Raw genomic sequence first — 18,350 nt, 5'->3', positions numbered from 1 at the left:
TTTGTCTTTAACATTTGTTCATTCGACAAATATTCAGCACCTACAATGTGCCAGACATTGGTCACAATTGGTCACACTGGTCACAATAGCAAACAATTCTCCTTGCCCATAGTAAACTTAGGCTGTGGAAGAAGGTGTTTAAATGCCAATTGCAAATGTAAAACAAAATAAAATTAAATAAGCAGAAACCTCATTTAAATAGAGTTGGATTGGATACAATTAGAATTACCATTGGATACAATGACATATTTTTCACCACAGTCAAATTGACCTTTCAAAACAGTCCTCCTGTTCTAAACTTTTCCAACATACACCTGATTTATATAACTTTATTGCTGAGTAAATTGTCTTGGGGTTTATGGAGATGAACTATTATGTTTGTATTAAGATTTGCTGGGAGTGATAGGTGGACATATCTATATATCAATAAGGACTAACCATCTCTCTCTTTTTTTGTATATAGGAAACTGATAACTATACTGTTTGAACCCCACAGTGTTTTACACCACTTTCAAAAAGATCAATTTGGCACTTTTCCCCATTTTTTTTTAATTGAAAGTAAAATTTTTTTTTCTCATTTTAGGGCAAAGGCTAACTTGAAGGATTAAACTAAAAAATAGTTTAGATGGTGTATGTTTTTAAAACTAGGAACATATATACAGATTCTGTGTTACCAAATTTATATGTGATAGTTGAAAAAAAATTCCCCTGTAATGATCATGGTGTTAAAATTTGTGGTATTAGTAAACTTGGAGACCAGTAGTCATAAGATCAGTGGATAGTTCACTCCCAAAGAAATGAATTGCTCCTGTGTATTTCCCTGTAGAACCCAATAGTAAATCCTGTCTCAGTCCTATATATTTATAAGGACCCTATAAGATGACCACCAAGGCTTTGGGCCTATGCTAAACAGAAAGCTTATGAAAATAACTTCTATAAATTTGGTTTTTTTTCTTTCCAATAAGTTCACATTTGGATAAGTTTAAAAAGATAGTAATTACCTTTATGTTTCCAGAACACTATAATTTGGGTGATTGTTAATTCAATTAGATATTGAAAAAAAAATAGAGTTGGGAGACTGGATAAGCGAGATCTAACACCCTGCTGACCTCAACAGGAAGAAGACAGACTTCCCTTTCCTGGCAAAGATATTTGATACAAATGAACTTACAAAACAGAGACAGATTTAAAGAATGAACTTGTGGTTGCAGGGAGGAGGATGGAGGGAAGGGGTAGAGTTTGGGATGAAGTACACACTGCTATATTTGAAATAGATAACCAACAAGGACCCATCATATAGCACATGGAACTCTGCTCAGTGTTATGTGCAGTCTGAATAGGAAAGGAGTTTGGGGCTGAACAGATAGGTATATATGTATGGCTGAGCCCCTTCACTATTCCCTTGAAACTAATCACAACATTGTTTATTAATTGACTATACTCATTGTTTATTAATTGACTATACTCCAATATGGAGAAGGCAATGGCACCCTACTCCAGTACTCTTGCCTGGAAAATCCCATGGATGGAGAAGCCAGGTAAGCTGCAGTCCATGGGGTCGCTAAGAGTCAGAAACGACTGAGCGACTTTCACTTTTTGCTTTCATGCATTGGAGAAGGAAATGGAAACCCACTCCAGTGTTCTTGCCTGGAGAATCCCAGGGACGGCAGAGCCTGGTGGCTGCTGTCTATTGGGTTGCACAGAGTCGGACAGGACTGAAGCGACTTAGCAGCAGCAGCAGCAGCATACTCCAGTATAAAATAAGGTTAAAAAAAAGTCTCAGTGAAAAGCCATGAACTCTTTGCTTATTCAAATCCTGCCAGCTCTCTTTCCCCCATACCAGCTTTCTTCTTCCCTTTCCAATCCTTTTCTTACATGTTTCCCCATGGTTGCAAACCTTGAGTTGCCATGTTCTACTGATCCCATAAGGAAAGTTATGACCAACCTAGATAGCATATTAAAAAGCAGAGACATTACTTTGCCAACAAAGATCCGTCTAGTCAAGGCTATGGCTTTTCCAGTGGTCATGTATGGATGTGAGAGTTGGACTGTGAAGAAAGCTGATCGCTGAAGAATTGATGCTTTTGAACTGTGGTGCTGGAGAAGACTCTTGAGAGTCCCTTGGACTGCAAGGAGATCCAACCAGTCCATTCTAAAGGAATCAGTCCTGGGTGTTCATTGGAAGGACTGATGCTAAAGCTGAAACTCCAATACTTTGGCCACCTCATGCGACGAGTTGACTCACTGGAAAAGAGTCTGATGCTGGGAGTGATTGGGGGCATGAGGAGACGGGGACAACAGAGAACGAGATGGCTGGATGGCATCACCGACTTGATGGGCAAGAGTTTGAGTGAACTCCGGGAGTTGGTGATGGACAGGGAGGCCTGGTGTGCTGTGATTCATGGGGTCGCAAAGAGTCGGACACGACTGAGCGAAAGAACTGAACTGATCCCAAATAAACACATCCTTGTTGGAGAATTATCTGGTAGTCTTACTTGTTTCAGATAAACACAGAGAATAAAAACGAAAACTTGAAAATAGGTTGAGAAAAGACGTGTATTTGACCCCTTGGATGCTGCTGCTAAGTCGCTTCAGTCATGTCCGACTATGTGCGAGCCCATGGACGGCAGCCCACAGGCTCCCCCGTCCCTAGGATTTTCCAGGAAAGAACACTGGAGTGGGTTGCCATTTCCTTCTCCAATGCATGAAAGTGAAAAGTGAAAGTGAAGTCGCTCACTTGTTTCCGACTCTTAGCGACCCCATGGACCGTAGCTTACCAGGCCCCTCTATCCATGGGATTTTCCAGGCAAGAGTGCTGGAGTGGGGTGCCATCGCCTTCTCCGGACCCCTTGGATAGTTTTCCTCAAATAACCAGTTGTAGAGCTCAAACTGTTATCACAACTGGTGGTATACGAATACAAGGATGGGAGAGAAAGGGAAGATGGACTAACACACGTGCTTCCTGCTGAAAAAAAATGTTCTTCAATTATGTTAGCTATTTCTTCCTGCAAATATATACGTACAGCAGATGTTTCAGTCCAAACAGCCTTGGAGATATTTATGGGAATCTTTATTTCATTCTAGTTTTGCACTGGGTGGTTTCACTTTAGTGATTGGAGGGAGAAATCAAAAATAAGCAGAAGATTCACATTTAACAGCATCTCATTAATTACGGTGGCTCAGTGGTAAAGAACCCAAATGCCAATGCAGGAGAGGCAGGTTTGATCCCCCGGAGGGGAAGATTCCTCTGGCAAAGGAAACCGGCAAACCACTCTAATATTCTTTCCTGGAAAATCCGACAGACAGAGGAGCTTGGCCAGCTACACATGGGGTCGCAAAAGAGTCTGACAAGACTTAGCAACTAAACAGCACATTAATTATAGCATAAAATCATAGTCCTATAAATCATTGAAGTGGTTAATCGAATCTGAAAAGTAGCATTCCTCATTGCTAGATTTAGTTCACTGTAAAAACTGCGTTAGAGCTCTTGACTTTAGGGGGAGACAACTGGGAACTAAAATAAGGGCCCTGTCCCCAGGAGCTTCCAAATCTACCAAACCCGCCTAGGTTTGCGAAAGGCTTTTCATTGGTTATGGGCTATTTAGGAAATGTGTAGCACCGCCTCTCCTCCCTCTGCCACCCGCCGGGGAGACGGCTCGAAATTGGCGGGAGCCGCCTCAAGTGGATCGCGGGAATTCGGGGCGCGGGAGTCGTACAGCCGCCACCGGCCTCGCCACGCGCTGGATCCTCTCTAGGTATTCCGGGAAACTTCCAGCGCATTTTAGGCCTAGACACCATCTCGCAATTCGTCCTCCAAAGGCCCGAGAACAAGCAGCTGGTATGCCCTAGCGGTCGTGTACGCATGCGTGGGACTGGGTTGCTGGCGTGCGTGTGACGTCACGAGCGCGCCCGCCCGAAGTCTTCCTAGTTTCTCTTAAGAGAGCGGGTCAGTCAATTTCCAAATAAATTTGGAGATCTTGACGTGGTTACGAGGTGAGTCGGGACCTGAACCGGTATTAAGAACAGCCTGGTTTAGTTGAGATCTACATTTGGAGGAGTTATTGCAGGGAAACTCTTCAGACTTGTCTTTCTCGTGAGCTTTATTGTGTTGAGCATTTTAGCGTTTTGTGAGCAGCTGACTTCAGTTAATCCAGGTCTCCGCCCTCAAGACGGTCATCTGGCTTGGAGAAGCTTGGTGCGCACACACTAAAACTAAGTATCGATACTAGTGCGTGTTCCAGGCAATACGTTTGAAAAAAAAATCCTGAAAATGCGCAAGTTAACAGCAGTTAAGTGGTTTCTTTAGACTGCATCGGGGCTGGAGGGAGGAGGCAACAGATATGTTTTGGAATCATAAACTTTGGGGGCACAGTTTGCCTACACAATGTTACAACTGCCAAAGGGATTTAAAAACAGGCGCAAAGCTTTTCAGCCTCCTTTCCATTCCTCAATAATGTGTACATTTTAAAGCACAGTGGTAAAGGCAGTTGTTAGTGCCGTTTTCACATCTCCTAAACCTGAATTATACAAGTAGTGCTTTAAATACAAGACTAATAGAAAATGGTTAAGTTTGAATGCCTTAGGAGGATGTGTATTGATCCTCGTAATAAAATTACAGAATAATTCACCCGTCCTTCTCCCCCAACAGTGATGACTAACTAGAAAGGAAAAGCAAAAGTAAATCAAAGACGGTTAAAGCAAATTATTTACATTTTGGATAAAATACTGGTTTTTGTGTTTTCAGCAGTAAGTTATCAACTTCCCTAACTGAATTTGCTTTCCATCACACTATGAAGCAGATCTGATATGCCACTTGAATTAATAAAAGAAGTCAACGGTGTGCCTGAAGTTGATCTGCTAAATAAATTACACAAAGTAGATATCAGATCCCTACAGCCAGGTTGTGATTATGACAAGAAATATATCCAGGTAAGAACTGACGCAACTCAGAATAGTTATGGTTTGTTTACAGAAATTGGATTGTTGGCCTTGGTGTGGTTTTTATTTCAACTTATGGAGAAGGCAATGGCACCCCACTCCAGTCCTCTTGCCTGGAAAATCCCATGGATGGAGGTGCCTGATAGGCTGCAGTCCATGGGATCGGTAAGAGTCGGGTACGACTGAGCGACTTCACTTTCACTTTTCACTTTCATGCAATGGAGAAGGAAATGGCAACCCACTCCACTGTTCTTGCCGGGAGAATCCCAGAGATGGGGGAGCCTGCTGGGCTGCCGTCTCTGAGGTCACTCAGAGTCGGACACGACTGAAGCGACTTAGCAGCATCCTGATGTGAGTAACTGAACTTCTTGGATGCACAGGTCAATAGTTTTTTATCAAATTAGGGAAATTATTGACTAATGTTTCTTGGATTTGTTTTTTCTTGCATGTTATTATTCTTTTTCTGGATGTCACTTACATGTATGTTTGCATGTTGGGTTCTTTGATATTGTCCTTCTGGTCTGTCAGGTACTGTTTGTCTTTCTTCAGTACTGTTTTGTTTTGTATTTTGGCTGAGGATTTTCAGATTGTGGAATTTCTGTTGATTTTGTCTTTAAGTTCCTGAACTTTTTTGGGGGTTATATCCAATATTTTTTACACGTGTTTAGTGAATTTTTAAATTTTAGTTATTGTATATTTAAGTTTGGGTCAAAGTTAAGAGTGATGGGAAGGAGGAAAAGGGCTTACTGACAAAATGTGTCATATAGTAAAAGAGAAATGATGTCACTTTTCAGTTTTACTCCGTAATCAATATTCTCCATGTAGACATTGTTTATCTTTCATTTTTTTTGTTTTCCATTTTCCTGATATTTCCTGTCATATGAAATAATAGTCTCCATGTAGACATTTATCTTTCATTTTTTTTTGTTTTCCATTTTCCTTATATTTCCTGTTAAATGAAATAAAGTTCAATGTATTACAGCTGGTCTTCTCTACTTCATTGTATTTAAATTCCTAATCAAATGTTTTTTAGTATTTGCAAACTCACTTCACATTTGGTTGATTAGGATGATGCTTCTTGCATACTAGTATTTATTAATAAAATGCTTTGATTAAATTAATTTTCTTTCTGACGGATAATTAATATTATTACTGTGCTGTACCTAACTTCATCATTCTTCTCTTATTTTGTGTGTTTGATATAGATGAATTTAAGTGAAATATTTAAAAAATTCTAGCATTTTTGTTAGTATTAGTAAGATAAACCCTTTTAGATAGAAATGAAATGTCACTTTGAATTCTTAAATTCCTTTTTCTAACCTGCACATGTCTGCAGGTATCTCAAGAAACATTTACGTTTCTTGAATTTTATTAAATGTATTTTACTATGAAATTTATTGTTTTTTACTATATATAGGTCTGTGAGTTTTGACAGATGTATAAAAATGTGTAACTGCAACCATAATCAAGCTGTAGAGCAGGTTTTCACTCCCCCCAAATTTTACAGTCAGCTGCTACCTTAATTTCAGTCCATGGCAACCACTTTTGACCAATTTTCTCAGGTTATACAGTATTTTTCGCCTTTCAAGAATGCCATGTAAATCGAATAATACAGTATGTAGAGTCGGACCCGACTGAGTAGAGTTAGACATGACTGGGCAACTGAACTGTATATAGCTTTTTTCTTTTTAATTATAGTTGATGTACAATATTATATATTACACGTATCAGTATGTAGCCTTTTGATTGTGACTTCTTTTCACTCCTTGCAATTCTTCAGGTTGTTACGTTTATCAATAGTATTACATTTTATTGATTGCTGGAATTCCACCACAATCTGTTTATAACATTCCCCAGTGTAGCAGTACTTGGATTCTTTCCAGTATTTTGTAATGATGAATAAAGCAGCCTTAAAAATTTATTCTAATTTTTACTTATGTTATTACAGTCTTTTGGATTTATGTGTAACTATTTTCCTCTCACTGCAGGGAAAACTCTCACTTATCTCTTCTTTAATTTGTGGTGAAAACAGAAGAGCTATTTTAAAGATTGGACTTCAAGGTAAATGACAAGACCATTTCTACTTAACTTTTTGCTTATAATCTAGAAATGGGTAACTTTATGTATACATACACACATACCCACAAAAATCATTTTTATTATGAAAATCTATTGAGTGAAAAGTTATTCTTTTACTCTAGCATCAAATATATGAAATGAAAAGTTATTCCTTTCCTTTCTAAATCTTTTTCTTCAAAGTCTGTCCACTCCCCACTCCCCCATGGCTTCTGTTTTACTTCAGATTCCTTTAATGTCCTATCCAAATATTACAATGGCTAACTCATCTCCCTATTTCTAGTTTCATTAATATGACCCAAACAGCAAATTGTAAGATACTGCTATTTTCAGCATGTTATTTCTTTCCTAGATGTTACGTGAGCTAATTCTTCTTCCTACTAACCCTTAAATAATCTTGGTAAGAGTTTAGAATACTCGGAGACCAAAGTAAATCTCATCTGAAGTCTGAAATTAGTTGAATGAATGAAGAATGGTCTACAGCAGGGAATGGGAAATAAACTTTGAAGTATATTTCCAAAACTATTGAAAACCATATACATAACAGACACTGTTCTAGGTACAGGGAATATAGCAATGACCAAAACGGGTTCTTGCATTTGTGGAGTTTACATTGTAGGGGAATAAGTAAATTCAGCAAATAATTGTACAAAGTAATAATTGAGAGAAATTTGGTTTGAAGAAAAATAGAGCAGGATGTGGTGGCGTGCCTAATGTATTATCCTTTTATATGTTCCTAGGTTTGATTTGCTAATGTTTTGTTAAGAGTTTTTGCATTTAAATTTATGAAAAATATGGTAGGAATCTGTCTTCTTGTAGTGATTTTGATTGGTTTTGATGTTGGGGTATTGCTGTCCTTCGTGAAGAGTTGTTTATGGTCCCTCCTTTCCTATTTTCTGGAAAATTTACCTGGAATTGTTTATTTCTTCCTTAAATGTTTATAGAATTCACTGATGAAACCACTTGTACCTGGAGATTTTTTCATTAGGAAGATTTAATTCCCAGTTCAGTCCCTTTAATTGACATGGGGCTATTGAAATTTTCTTTCTTTCTTTCTTGAGTAAGCATTGGTAGATTGTGTTTCTAAAGGAGGTTATCCAGGTCATCTTGGTTGTCAATATGTTGGTGTAAAGTCATTCATAAAATACTTTTTATATGCTTTTATTGTTGGTAGGGTCTGTAGTAATGTCATATTTCATTAATTTGATAATTCATGACTTCTATCTCTCTCTCTTACTTTTTTCTGATCATTCTGGCTGGAGATTTATTTTATTGATTTTTAAAATCAGCTTTTGTTTTAATTGATTTTGATTTTTCTGTTTTCCTATTTTTCACTGACATTTCTTTCCTGTTAACCTGCTGTTAACTTCAGTCATTGTATTGGTAGCTTCTAATACTGTATTTTTCAATTCTTTAAGTTCCTGTTTAGTTTTTTTCATGTCTCTCAGTTCTCCTCACCTATTGTCTTCTTCTTTCTTGACCATGCACTTTTAATAACTGTTTCAAAATCTTCTATGTCAATTCTATTATCACTGTTATTTCTGAGTTATTTTCTATTGATCCCCCAAACCCCCACCCTGTATCCTCCCTACCCTAGTTCTTATGTATTTTTCCTTTCTGCATGGTTGGTAGTTTTTTTAACTGAATGCTGGACATTCAGAATTTTATATTATCAAACACTGGATTTATTTGTAATTCTTTAAATATTATTTGTCTTCATTTTGGAATACTATAAATTCTCTTGGAATCAATTTGATTAGCTTTGTTAGGATGGGTCTAGAGCAGCGTTTATGTCGGGACTAATTTGTCCTGATAACTAAGTAAGTGCCCTTCTGACAAGTTTACCGTGTGCTTTGTGTATGAGGATTCCACTCTGGAGCCCGAACAGTTCACAGCACTGTGTGAGTCTCAGAATTATTCTGCCTCTTTCTTTCAAGTGATTCTAATTCCTTTCTGGGATTCTTTCCTCCTGTGCTTTTGGAGATCAGTACTCAGCCAAAGACCCAAAGGCACTGATCTCCAGAGCACTTGTCTATGCTGCTGTCTTCCTTTCAGCAACATGTCGCACAAATTCTATCCACTTTGCTGTCCTCAAATATGAGCTCTTCTGAATTCACTGAGGCTGTTGGGCTTTCTTTAGATTTTACCTCCATTTTCTGTTGCCTAGAATCTCTAGGAAATAAACTAGGGCTCTGGCTTTGCTTTCCTTCTCAAAGAGAATAGTTTCCTGGACTTCTGTTGTCCAGTGTCTGAAAACTGTTGTTTGTATGTATATATATATATATATAATTGTTGTTTTTGTTAGTTTTCTAGTTTCTTTAAGGACAGAACAAATCCCGTTCCCATTACTCTGTCATGGCCAGAAATAGACATCTCACAGGGCATTTACTATATTAAAGAAGTAAGTTATATCTTGATTAGAAGCTATTGTATTTTTGTTTTTGAGAACATTAGTGTTTCAATTTATGTATCTACTTATTTTGAGGAATTGGATGACAGAAGTAAGCGAAAGGAGGTAATAGGCAGATGCGTGATAGTTTTTTCATTGCTGGTGATAAACTAGCAGATTCAAGAGTTGTAAGTTACACTGCAGGTTTTGGAAAGATGTTTCATGTACTTCATAGATACATGAAAGTCTGATATGAGAGCAGTTGGAGTAGTTGAATGTCTGGAAGCTGATATTAACGAGACCTCCCTCAGATGATACAGTAATTGAATCTTTAGCATTTGGTCCTGCTTCAGTGGTTCTAGGAGGTGACCTCTGGAGAACAAAGATTATGGAGAGTCTTCCCCAAAGCCTAGAATTTCCAAATGAGATTCTTCGTAGCATATCTGTTTCTTCTTTTACAAATAATTCTTATTATTAAAATTATAAAAAGCTCAGTTTTTACACACACACTGTTCTTTTACTTTTCAATATATGGGTGCTGCAGAGAACTCACTTGTCTAGATTAAAACTTAAAGTTCTAATAATTATATATTACCAGAAGTTCAGTAAAACTAAAGTATTTGGAGAGTGATGTTATACACTATAAAAATTGAATTATTTTTATTTAGTTCTTTTTCAGTATCTTATTCAGTTCTTTTGATTGTAACCATGGGAAAATAAATTGAAAGTGATCATTATGTGATGTTAATGTGGTATTTACAGAAATTTGTAAAACATATTACAGTTGAAACTAGTTATAACTTTGGTTTTAACTCCTAGTAGCATTCTGTACATTATTTTTGCAATTCTTATGGTGATAGAGTAAACTAGAAGTGAATTATAAGCATTTTAATTACTCTTCTTCATAATTTTATTTTGAAGTAACTATAGGTTTTAGAATTTAGTTGTCAGCAACTTTTTTGTGTCTATAAAACTTATGTATCTGAAGTGTTTTTCTGTGTATGTTTCTCTATAGAACAAGATAATTCGAATTCAGAGATCAGCAAGATCAATATATTATTTTTTGGAAACTTAGCGAAGGACTGTGCTAAAGTTTTCTATGAAGGGGTAAAATATTTTTATATTACTTTATCTCTTTAAAAATAGAATTATTGATCATGCTATATGTATCCTACAAGCCACTTTTTAGGAATTCATTATAGATTTGCAGATGTATGAAAAATTATACTTTTTTAAAAAGCAACATCCTTAAAATTGAACACTCCAAAGAGATTAGTGAAACTTATTCATTGACAGAAAAAGGGACAATTTTGCCTCTCACTTAAGTTTAATTTTCAGTATCCAAAAGACTGTCTTAAAGATAGGTACATTTTCTCTTACTTAAAAATAATCCTTACTAACTAAAAAATAATATGAGCTATAAGTCTACATGAGTATGTTTATAATATTTTCTATAATTATTATAAAATAAATGCCTGCTAAAATCCCCAACAAGATGATACCAAACCAAACCCAGCAGCATATTAAAAGAGTAAACACCGTGACCAACGGTATTTATCCCAGAAATTATGTTTGGTTCAACATAAGAAAATCATTACACTACGTTGTGTTACATTGTAATAGCATCACTGACTAGATGGATATGAATCTGGACAAACTCCAAGACATGGTGGAGGATAGAGAAGCCTGAGTGCTGCAGTCCGTGGGGTCTCAGAACTGGACAAATTTAGCGACTGAACAACAACAAAATACATCACATTAATAATAAAACAAAGGGATAAAAAGCACAGATGATCATCTTAATTGATGCAGGAAAGTATTTGAAAAACTCTACATACTTTTGTAGTCAGAACACTCAGAAAAACCAATGGGACCATTGTAACATAACAGAAGTCAATTATGAAACACCTATAGCTAACACCATACTCAATAGTGAAAGACTGAAAGTTTTCCTCATAAGGTAGGAACAGGAAAAGGATGCTTGCTTTCACCACTGCTATTCAGCATTGTACTAGAACTTCTAGCCAGAGTAATCAAATAAGAAAGAAAGAAAATACATCTAATTTGTAAAAGAAGAAATAAAATTATCTCTCTTCTCAGAGTAGGAAGTCAAGACATACCTGCAATAACAGGCAAGTTTGGCTTTGGAGTACAAAATGAAGCGGGGCAAAGGCTAACAAGAGTTTGGCCAAGAGAACACACTGGTCATAGCAAATACCCTCTTCCAACACTCCCTCTTCCAATACATGAGAGACGACTCTACATGTGGACATCACCAGATGGTTAATACCGAAATCAGATTTATTATATTCTTTGCAGCTGAAGATCGAGAAGCTCTATACATTCAGCGAAAGCAGGACTGGGAGCTGACTGTGGCTCAGATCATGAACTCCTTATTGCAAATTTCAGACTTAAATTGAAGAAAGTAGGCCATTCAGGGATGACCTAAATCAAATCCCTTATGATGAAACCGTGCAAGTGGCAAAAAGATTCAAATGATTAGACCTGATAGAGTGCCTGAAGAAATATGGACAGAGGTTTGTAACACTGTACAGGAGGTGGTGACCAAAACCATTCCCAAGAAAAAGAAATGCAAAAAAGGCAAAATGGTTGTCTGAACAGGCCTTACAAATAGCTGAGAAAAGAAGAGAAGTGAAAGGAAAAGGAAAGATATACCTATCTGAATGCAGAGTTCCAAAGAATAGCCAGGAGAAATAAGAAAGCCTTTTTAAGTGAACAATGCAAAGAAATAGAGGAAAACAATAGAATCAGGAAGACTAGATCAGTTTTCATTCCAATCCCAAAAAGGGGCAATGCCCATGAATGTTCAAACTACTGCACAATTGCACTCATTTCACATGCTGTCAAAGTAATGCTCAAAATCCTTCAAGCTACGCTCTAACAGTAAGTACCTGAACGAAGAACTTTCAGATGTTCAAGCTGGATTTAGAAAAGGCTGAGGAACCAGAGATCAAATTGCCAACATCCTTTGGATCATAGAAAAAGCAAGGATATTCTAGAAAACATCTGCTTCATTGACTGTGCTAAAGCCTTTGATTGTGTGGATCACAGCAAACTGGAATATTCTTAGAGGAGAAAACCAGATCATTTTACCTGCCTCCTGAGAAATCTTTATGCAGGCCAAGAATCAACAGTTAGAACCAGAAGTGGAACAACAAACTGGTTCCAAATTGGGATAGGAGTATGTCAAGGCTGTATATTGTCACCCTGCTTATTCAACTTCTATTACATCATGTGAAATGCCGGGCTGGATGAAGCACAAGGTGGAATCAAGATTACCAGGAGAAATATTGGTAACCTCAGGTATGCAGATGACACCACTCTAACGGCAGAAAGCGAAGAGGAACTAAAGAGCATTTTGACGGAGGTGAAAGAGGAGAGTGGAAAAGCTGGATTAAAACTATTCAAAAAATGAAGACATGACATCCGGTCCCATCATTTCATGGCAAATAGATGGGGAAACAATGGAAACAGTGACAGACTTTATTTTCTTGGGCTTGAAAATTACTGCAGACAGTGACTGCAGCAATGAAATTTAAAAAGACCCTTGCTCCTTGGAAGAAAAGCTATGACAAACCTAGACAGCATATTAAAAAACAGAGACGTCACTTTGCTGACAAAGGCCATATAATCAAAGCTATGGTTTTTCAGTAGTCATGTATGGATGTGAGAGTTGGACCATAAAGAAGGCTGAGCACCGAAGAATTGATGCTTTAAAACTGTGGTGTTGGAGAAGACTTGAGAGTTCCTTGAACAGCAAGGAGATAAATCCAATGGGAAATCAACCCTGAATATTCATTGCAAGGCTTGATGCTGAAGTTTCAATACTACCTGATGTGAAGGGCCGACTAATTGGAAAAGACCCTGATGCTGGGAAAGATTGAGGGCAAGAGAAGAGGGTGATAGAGGATAAGATGGTTGGATGGCATCCTTGACTTAATGAACATGAGTTTGAGCAAACTCAGGGAGAAAGTGAATAATAGGGAAGCCTGGCGTGCTGCAATCTTTGGGTTGCAGAGTCAGAAATGACTGAGCGACTGAACAATAAGTCTTCTCAGATGACCTGATCCAATATATATAGAATCTTTAAAAATCCAAAAAAGAAAAAAAAAAGCTAAGAGGGCTAATACATGAATTTAGCAGTGTTGTAGGGTATAAGATAGACACACCAAAAACAGTTGTACCATCCAATAGATCTGTTTGCTATGCTGGAAATGTTCTGAATCTGTGTTGTCAATATGGTAGCTATTTGTCTTATTTAGCCAATGAGCACTTAAAATGTGGCTTGAGGAACTGAATTTTAAACTTTGTATCATTTTAATTAAATAGCCACATATGATTAGTTTTTACTGTATTGGACAGCACATCTACAGAAATTAACCACTCTGGTGTATAATACAGATTTTTTTTCTGCATGTGTTTTAAAATGATTTAAAATTGTTTTTTAATAAGAATCATATGACATCTTTGATGTTAATTGGTGATCCTCTGGATATTTGCAGAACCAGTTTTGGCAATTAGCTAATATTGAAGCATATAGCTATAAAAATTATTGAGTCATTGATAAGTCTCCGAATAAATTGTTTAGTATTAGAAAGTACTTCTAAAATGATGCTACAGAAATATTAGATATATGGTTGATTTATGGTTGTTACAAGTAAATGATACGGGGAAAAACAATGGTTTCTACAGCAGAGTCAGATGAGATTGTACTCTGTCTCTTTTTTCATTTACATTCATTTAGGTTCAGTAAACATTTATTAAGGGCTGACATTTTGCTTGACTTTGTGCTAGGCTCTAGAGAAACCAAAATGAATAAGACACAGTGCTTGACCTTACGGTGTCCACTATCTCTAGTCTATTGGAAATCATTTAATGGTGGTGACTATAATAGAACTGGAGTAGCAACCTCAATAAACTGAGGATGAATCTGCCTGGAGGATTTGGGGAAAAACATCAAACAGTAGGCACAGCGTTTTTAGTGGAACATTTTATCTGTTAGTCTTTAAAATTTTTATTGTGAAAAATTTCAAACATATGTATAAATGGTAAGAATTGTGTAATGACTGTCCATATTCTGAACGTCTAACTTCAGCAGTAATCAATACTTAGGCTCTTATTCATCCATTTCATCTACTCATTTTACTGCCACAGGTTATTTTGAGGCAAATAGGAGGAGTTATATCATTTAAACCCTAAAAATTTCAGTATATAAAAGAGAAAGCATCCTAAAATTATGTAAATATGTTTATGTATGTATGTGTTTACGTATATACACAAGTGAATACATACACAATATAATTATACTACTGAAGTGTTAACATCAGCTTTTATAAACCATGACATCATCGGCACAGTCACACACACACACATATCTATGTATATTTCTCTTTTCCTATGTATTTGTATAAGTGCATAAGCACAATTTCATCATTATGACTACAATAATTTATATATAAAATATCAAGTCTGTTCCAGTTTCCCTGATTATCTCACAGATTATTTTTCAATTTATTTTCTTCTACCAGGAAGAGATTTAAGGCAGAGGAATCAGTGGGAACTTAACAGTAATTCAGAAACTGTAAAGACCAAAACTAATAAGGCACTTGTTGACTTGACATAGAATTGATTAGTTGTATATGTGTGTGTGTTTGTAGTTTGGAGACTGATGTGAGAAAACATTGCTACTATTTGTGTCAGGGAATGTTTTGCCTATGTTCTCTTCTAGGATTGTTTTCCTAACTTTCTGTGAATAGGTGGTAAATCAGTTAATCTTTTTCCTTAATTTTTAATTTGAACAAAGAAAAGAATTAATATAGTGATTTATTTTTTCCTCAGTGAACAGCTGTTATTAAATCAGTGGTGTATCTTAAAATCTTACTTTAAAACTTGAGGAAAGCAAATAGTTGCCATGCAGTTCATGTTCTAAAACTCCTAGGATAGTTCATTAGGCTGTTCTCTCACAATAGGAAGCAGAGTAATTTTTGATGCAATTTAAAAATTTTTGATTGTGATATAGTTTTAACATTGTTGGTAAGAGGTAACTTAACCTCTGTGAAGTTCTGGAGGCAAGTATGTTAAAAAAAAAAAAAAAGTACTACCTGACAGCCTTATCAGGAAAGTGGACTAGGAAATAAAAGTTTATAAAGCTAGTATATCACACACACAATCAAATCTGCTTGAGGCTGTTTAGGTAGGGTAAAAATCAGTATCTCTGTATAACTATTTTAATGAGGCACTTCTATGAGTGGCTCCAGTAGAGGCCTGTTACTACTCTTATTCCTTATTATTATTCTTGCCCTTAAAGGCATAACTTTATTTCAGCTTTGTTTAAATAATTAATATTTATGATGACAGTCCTGAATTACTAAGAATTCAGTGTTTCATAAGACTCCAAATCATGTCTTTTTTTAAGAAAGATATTCTTCAGAAATGATGAGAGGGAGGGAGAGAGGGGAATGAAAGTGAGAATACTTAGTAGGTATATAACAGGGGAAGTTTCACTCCCATCACCTACTCCCATTATTAGATAATACCACTGCTATGCCATTTTTTTGGTATCCTTCCAGTGTTATGTATGTATGAATATATGTATACTTACATATGTATGTGTATATATATGTATATGTAAACTCATATATGTGCGTTATCAAATGACATCATACTATCCATGTTTTATAAATTGCTTTATTTCACAACATATCTTGGACATCTTAGAGAAGTGTTTTAAAAATAAATACATGGTATTGAATATTAGGGATCTGTTTGATTATATTTTGTCTTTATCTTTAAAATTCTTGTATTCTTTTTTGAAAAACAATATAAAAAGTTTATAATAAAACAAATTAGCATGTACGCATTCTATAAAACGTGTGTGATATATTAGATATTAGTATTTTTCCTAACTGATATGAAAGGTGTTTTCTGCTGTTGAAATATATTTTAAGTAGGTATTCATTAAAATTGGATAGAACTATACAACTAATTAGTACTTGTAACAGGATATTGATAATGGTAAGTCAAGTTTTCTCCTTTTAAAATATAATGGTGAGAAGACTGAGGTCACAATTTAAATTCTTTCTGCTTTTAAAATCATGAATGCTAATCATCTGAGAGGTCTAATTAGACTATTTATTTTAGAGTTTTTAGTATCAAGGGTAAAGATTGTTGCAAGTCAAAGGTAAAACTTTTTGCATAAAAGGATGAACTTTATACTTCAGTTCTTATACCATTCCTCTCACTTGTTTTCTTAAGCTTAGCTCTGTGTTTAAGTACAGCAGTCCTAAAACATCTTTGCTAGATTAATGGCACATATTGCGAGAATACGAATGCTCTGGTTGAAACTCCATTCATCTGAGGCATTTTTTTCAGCTTTAGCTTTTGTTTAAAGAAAGTTTTAACATTAATATGTGGATATTAAATACAACTTTTTCAAAGTACTTAAAATTTTTTTTCAAAAGTCTTACCACAAAACTAACAAAATTATAGACATTTGTTAATTTTTTTTTTTCCCACCCCTGTAAGATTTATTTTTGAAAGAGCAGGTAGAGTAGTACCTGGAAGTCAGAGATCTGGATTCTTGTCTTGTTCTACAAAGATTAGCTGTATGTGACCACAGACTGCTCATTTATCCTCTCTGGCCCTTATTTTCTTATCTGAAAAGTAAAGATATACTTGATTACATGATTTCTAAGGTCCTTTGCAATTCTAAAATGCCAAGTTTCTATGAAGTAAGTTTTGTGGTAGTTGTATAGTTTATGTTAAGATTTAATGAAGGTTTATTTTATATAATATTGTGTATGTTTCATGTGTATATTCATATGTTTCGGTGTTCATTGAGTTGTTTGAAGATTTGTTGAATGTTTTTTGTCTTCTATGCTTGATGCCTGAAAAATCTTAACTGATTAAGACAGTTATGAACCTTGCCATAATGCAGTAGTGTTCAGTGGAGAAAAGTGGAATTAAACAACTATTATGTAATTATTTTATCCAGATGTGATGTGTACTGAGAAGATTGAGTAGCAGAATAAGAAAAATAGCAGGCAGAATGAGCACAGGGGTACTAGGAGAGTAGATCATCCCTGCGTGAGGATCCTGGAATGCTAAGGAATTATGGGAAGGCAGAATTCCATAGTGAGTCACACAAAATATGGCTACTGAACTGGGGTTGGGGTATCAGATCACAAAATGATTTGAGACTACTTAAAGATTTTGGTTTTCATGCTATTATTGCATGTGTTACTTCCAATTATGTCCTTGATGTTACACAATCCAATAGATGCTAGTAATACCCATGAAATACATTTCTTACGTTAGAGAAATATGTTCTGTCAGTCACTGTACTATCAGTGACATCAGGTGCCTGACTTTTCCCTGTAACCCTTTCACTCTTTAGTAGTGTTTTAAGGTGTATTAACCTAACAATATTTGCAAGTTGCATATAGTAAAAATTACTTCAGTGCTTGGTAAAGCCACTAGACCATTCAGATATGACCTAAATCAAATCCCTTATGATTACACAGTGGAAGTAAGAAATAGATTTAAGGGTCTAGATCTGATAGATAGAGTGCCTGATGAACTCTGGACGGAGGTTCGTGACATTGTACAGGAGACAGGGACCAAGACCATCCCCATGGAAAAAAATGCAAAAAAGCAAAATGGCTGTCTGAGGAGGCCTTACAAATAGCTGTGAAAAGAAGAGAAGCGAAAAGCAAAGGAGAAAAGGAAAGATATAAGCATCTGAATGCAGAGTTCCAAAGAATAGCAAGGAGAGATAAGAAAGCCTTCCTCAGCGATCAATGCAAAGAAATAGAGGAAAACAGCAGAATAGGAAAAACAAGAGATCTTTTCAAGAAAATGAGAGATTCCAAGGGAACATTTCATGCAAAGATGGGCTCGATAAAGGACAGAAATGGTATGGACCTAA

The 18,350-nt window shown here is 36.0% G+C and overlaps 1 protein-coding gene across 5 annotated transcripts in view; it reads left to right on the top strand.

The window, feature by feature from the left end:
- The first annotated feature begins 3,641 nt into the window (after positions 1-3,641).
- POT1 (protection of telomeres 1) overlaps positions 3,642-18,350 on the top strand; it is a 97,235-nt gene continuing 82,526 nt past the window's right edge. Inside the window, exons 1-4 of one of the 5 annotated variants that reach the window (XM_055421207.2) lie at positions 3,642-3,993; positions 4,797-4,929; positions 6,927-6,999; positions 10,419-10,510. In XM_055421207.2, the coding sequence (XP_055277182.2) occupies positions 4,807-4,929; positions 6,927-6,999; positions 10,419-10,510 (288 nt within the window). In that variant the 5' untranslated portion in view covers positions 3,642-3,993; positions 4,797-4,806. Of the gene's footprint in view, positions 3,994-4,744; positions 4,930-6,926; positions 7,000-10,418; positions 10,511-18,350 lie in introns of those variants that run through there. The other 4 variants (XM_055421208.2, XM_055421205.2, XM_055421206.2 and 1 more) reach the window with 4 other exon arrangements.

The sequence above is a fragment of the Moschus berezovskii genome, chromosome 3 (assembly GCF_049115385.1).
Source record: "Moschus berezovskii isolate FMDL1 chromosome 3, NW_MosBer_1.0, whole genome shotgun sequence".
Lineage (NCBI taxonomy): Eukaryota > Metazoa > Chordata > Mammalia > Artiodactyla > Moschidae > Moschus > Moschus berezovskii.
Note: the sequence above shows the minus strand (reverse complement) of the source record. Positions and strands in the feature narration are given on the sequence as shown.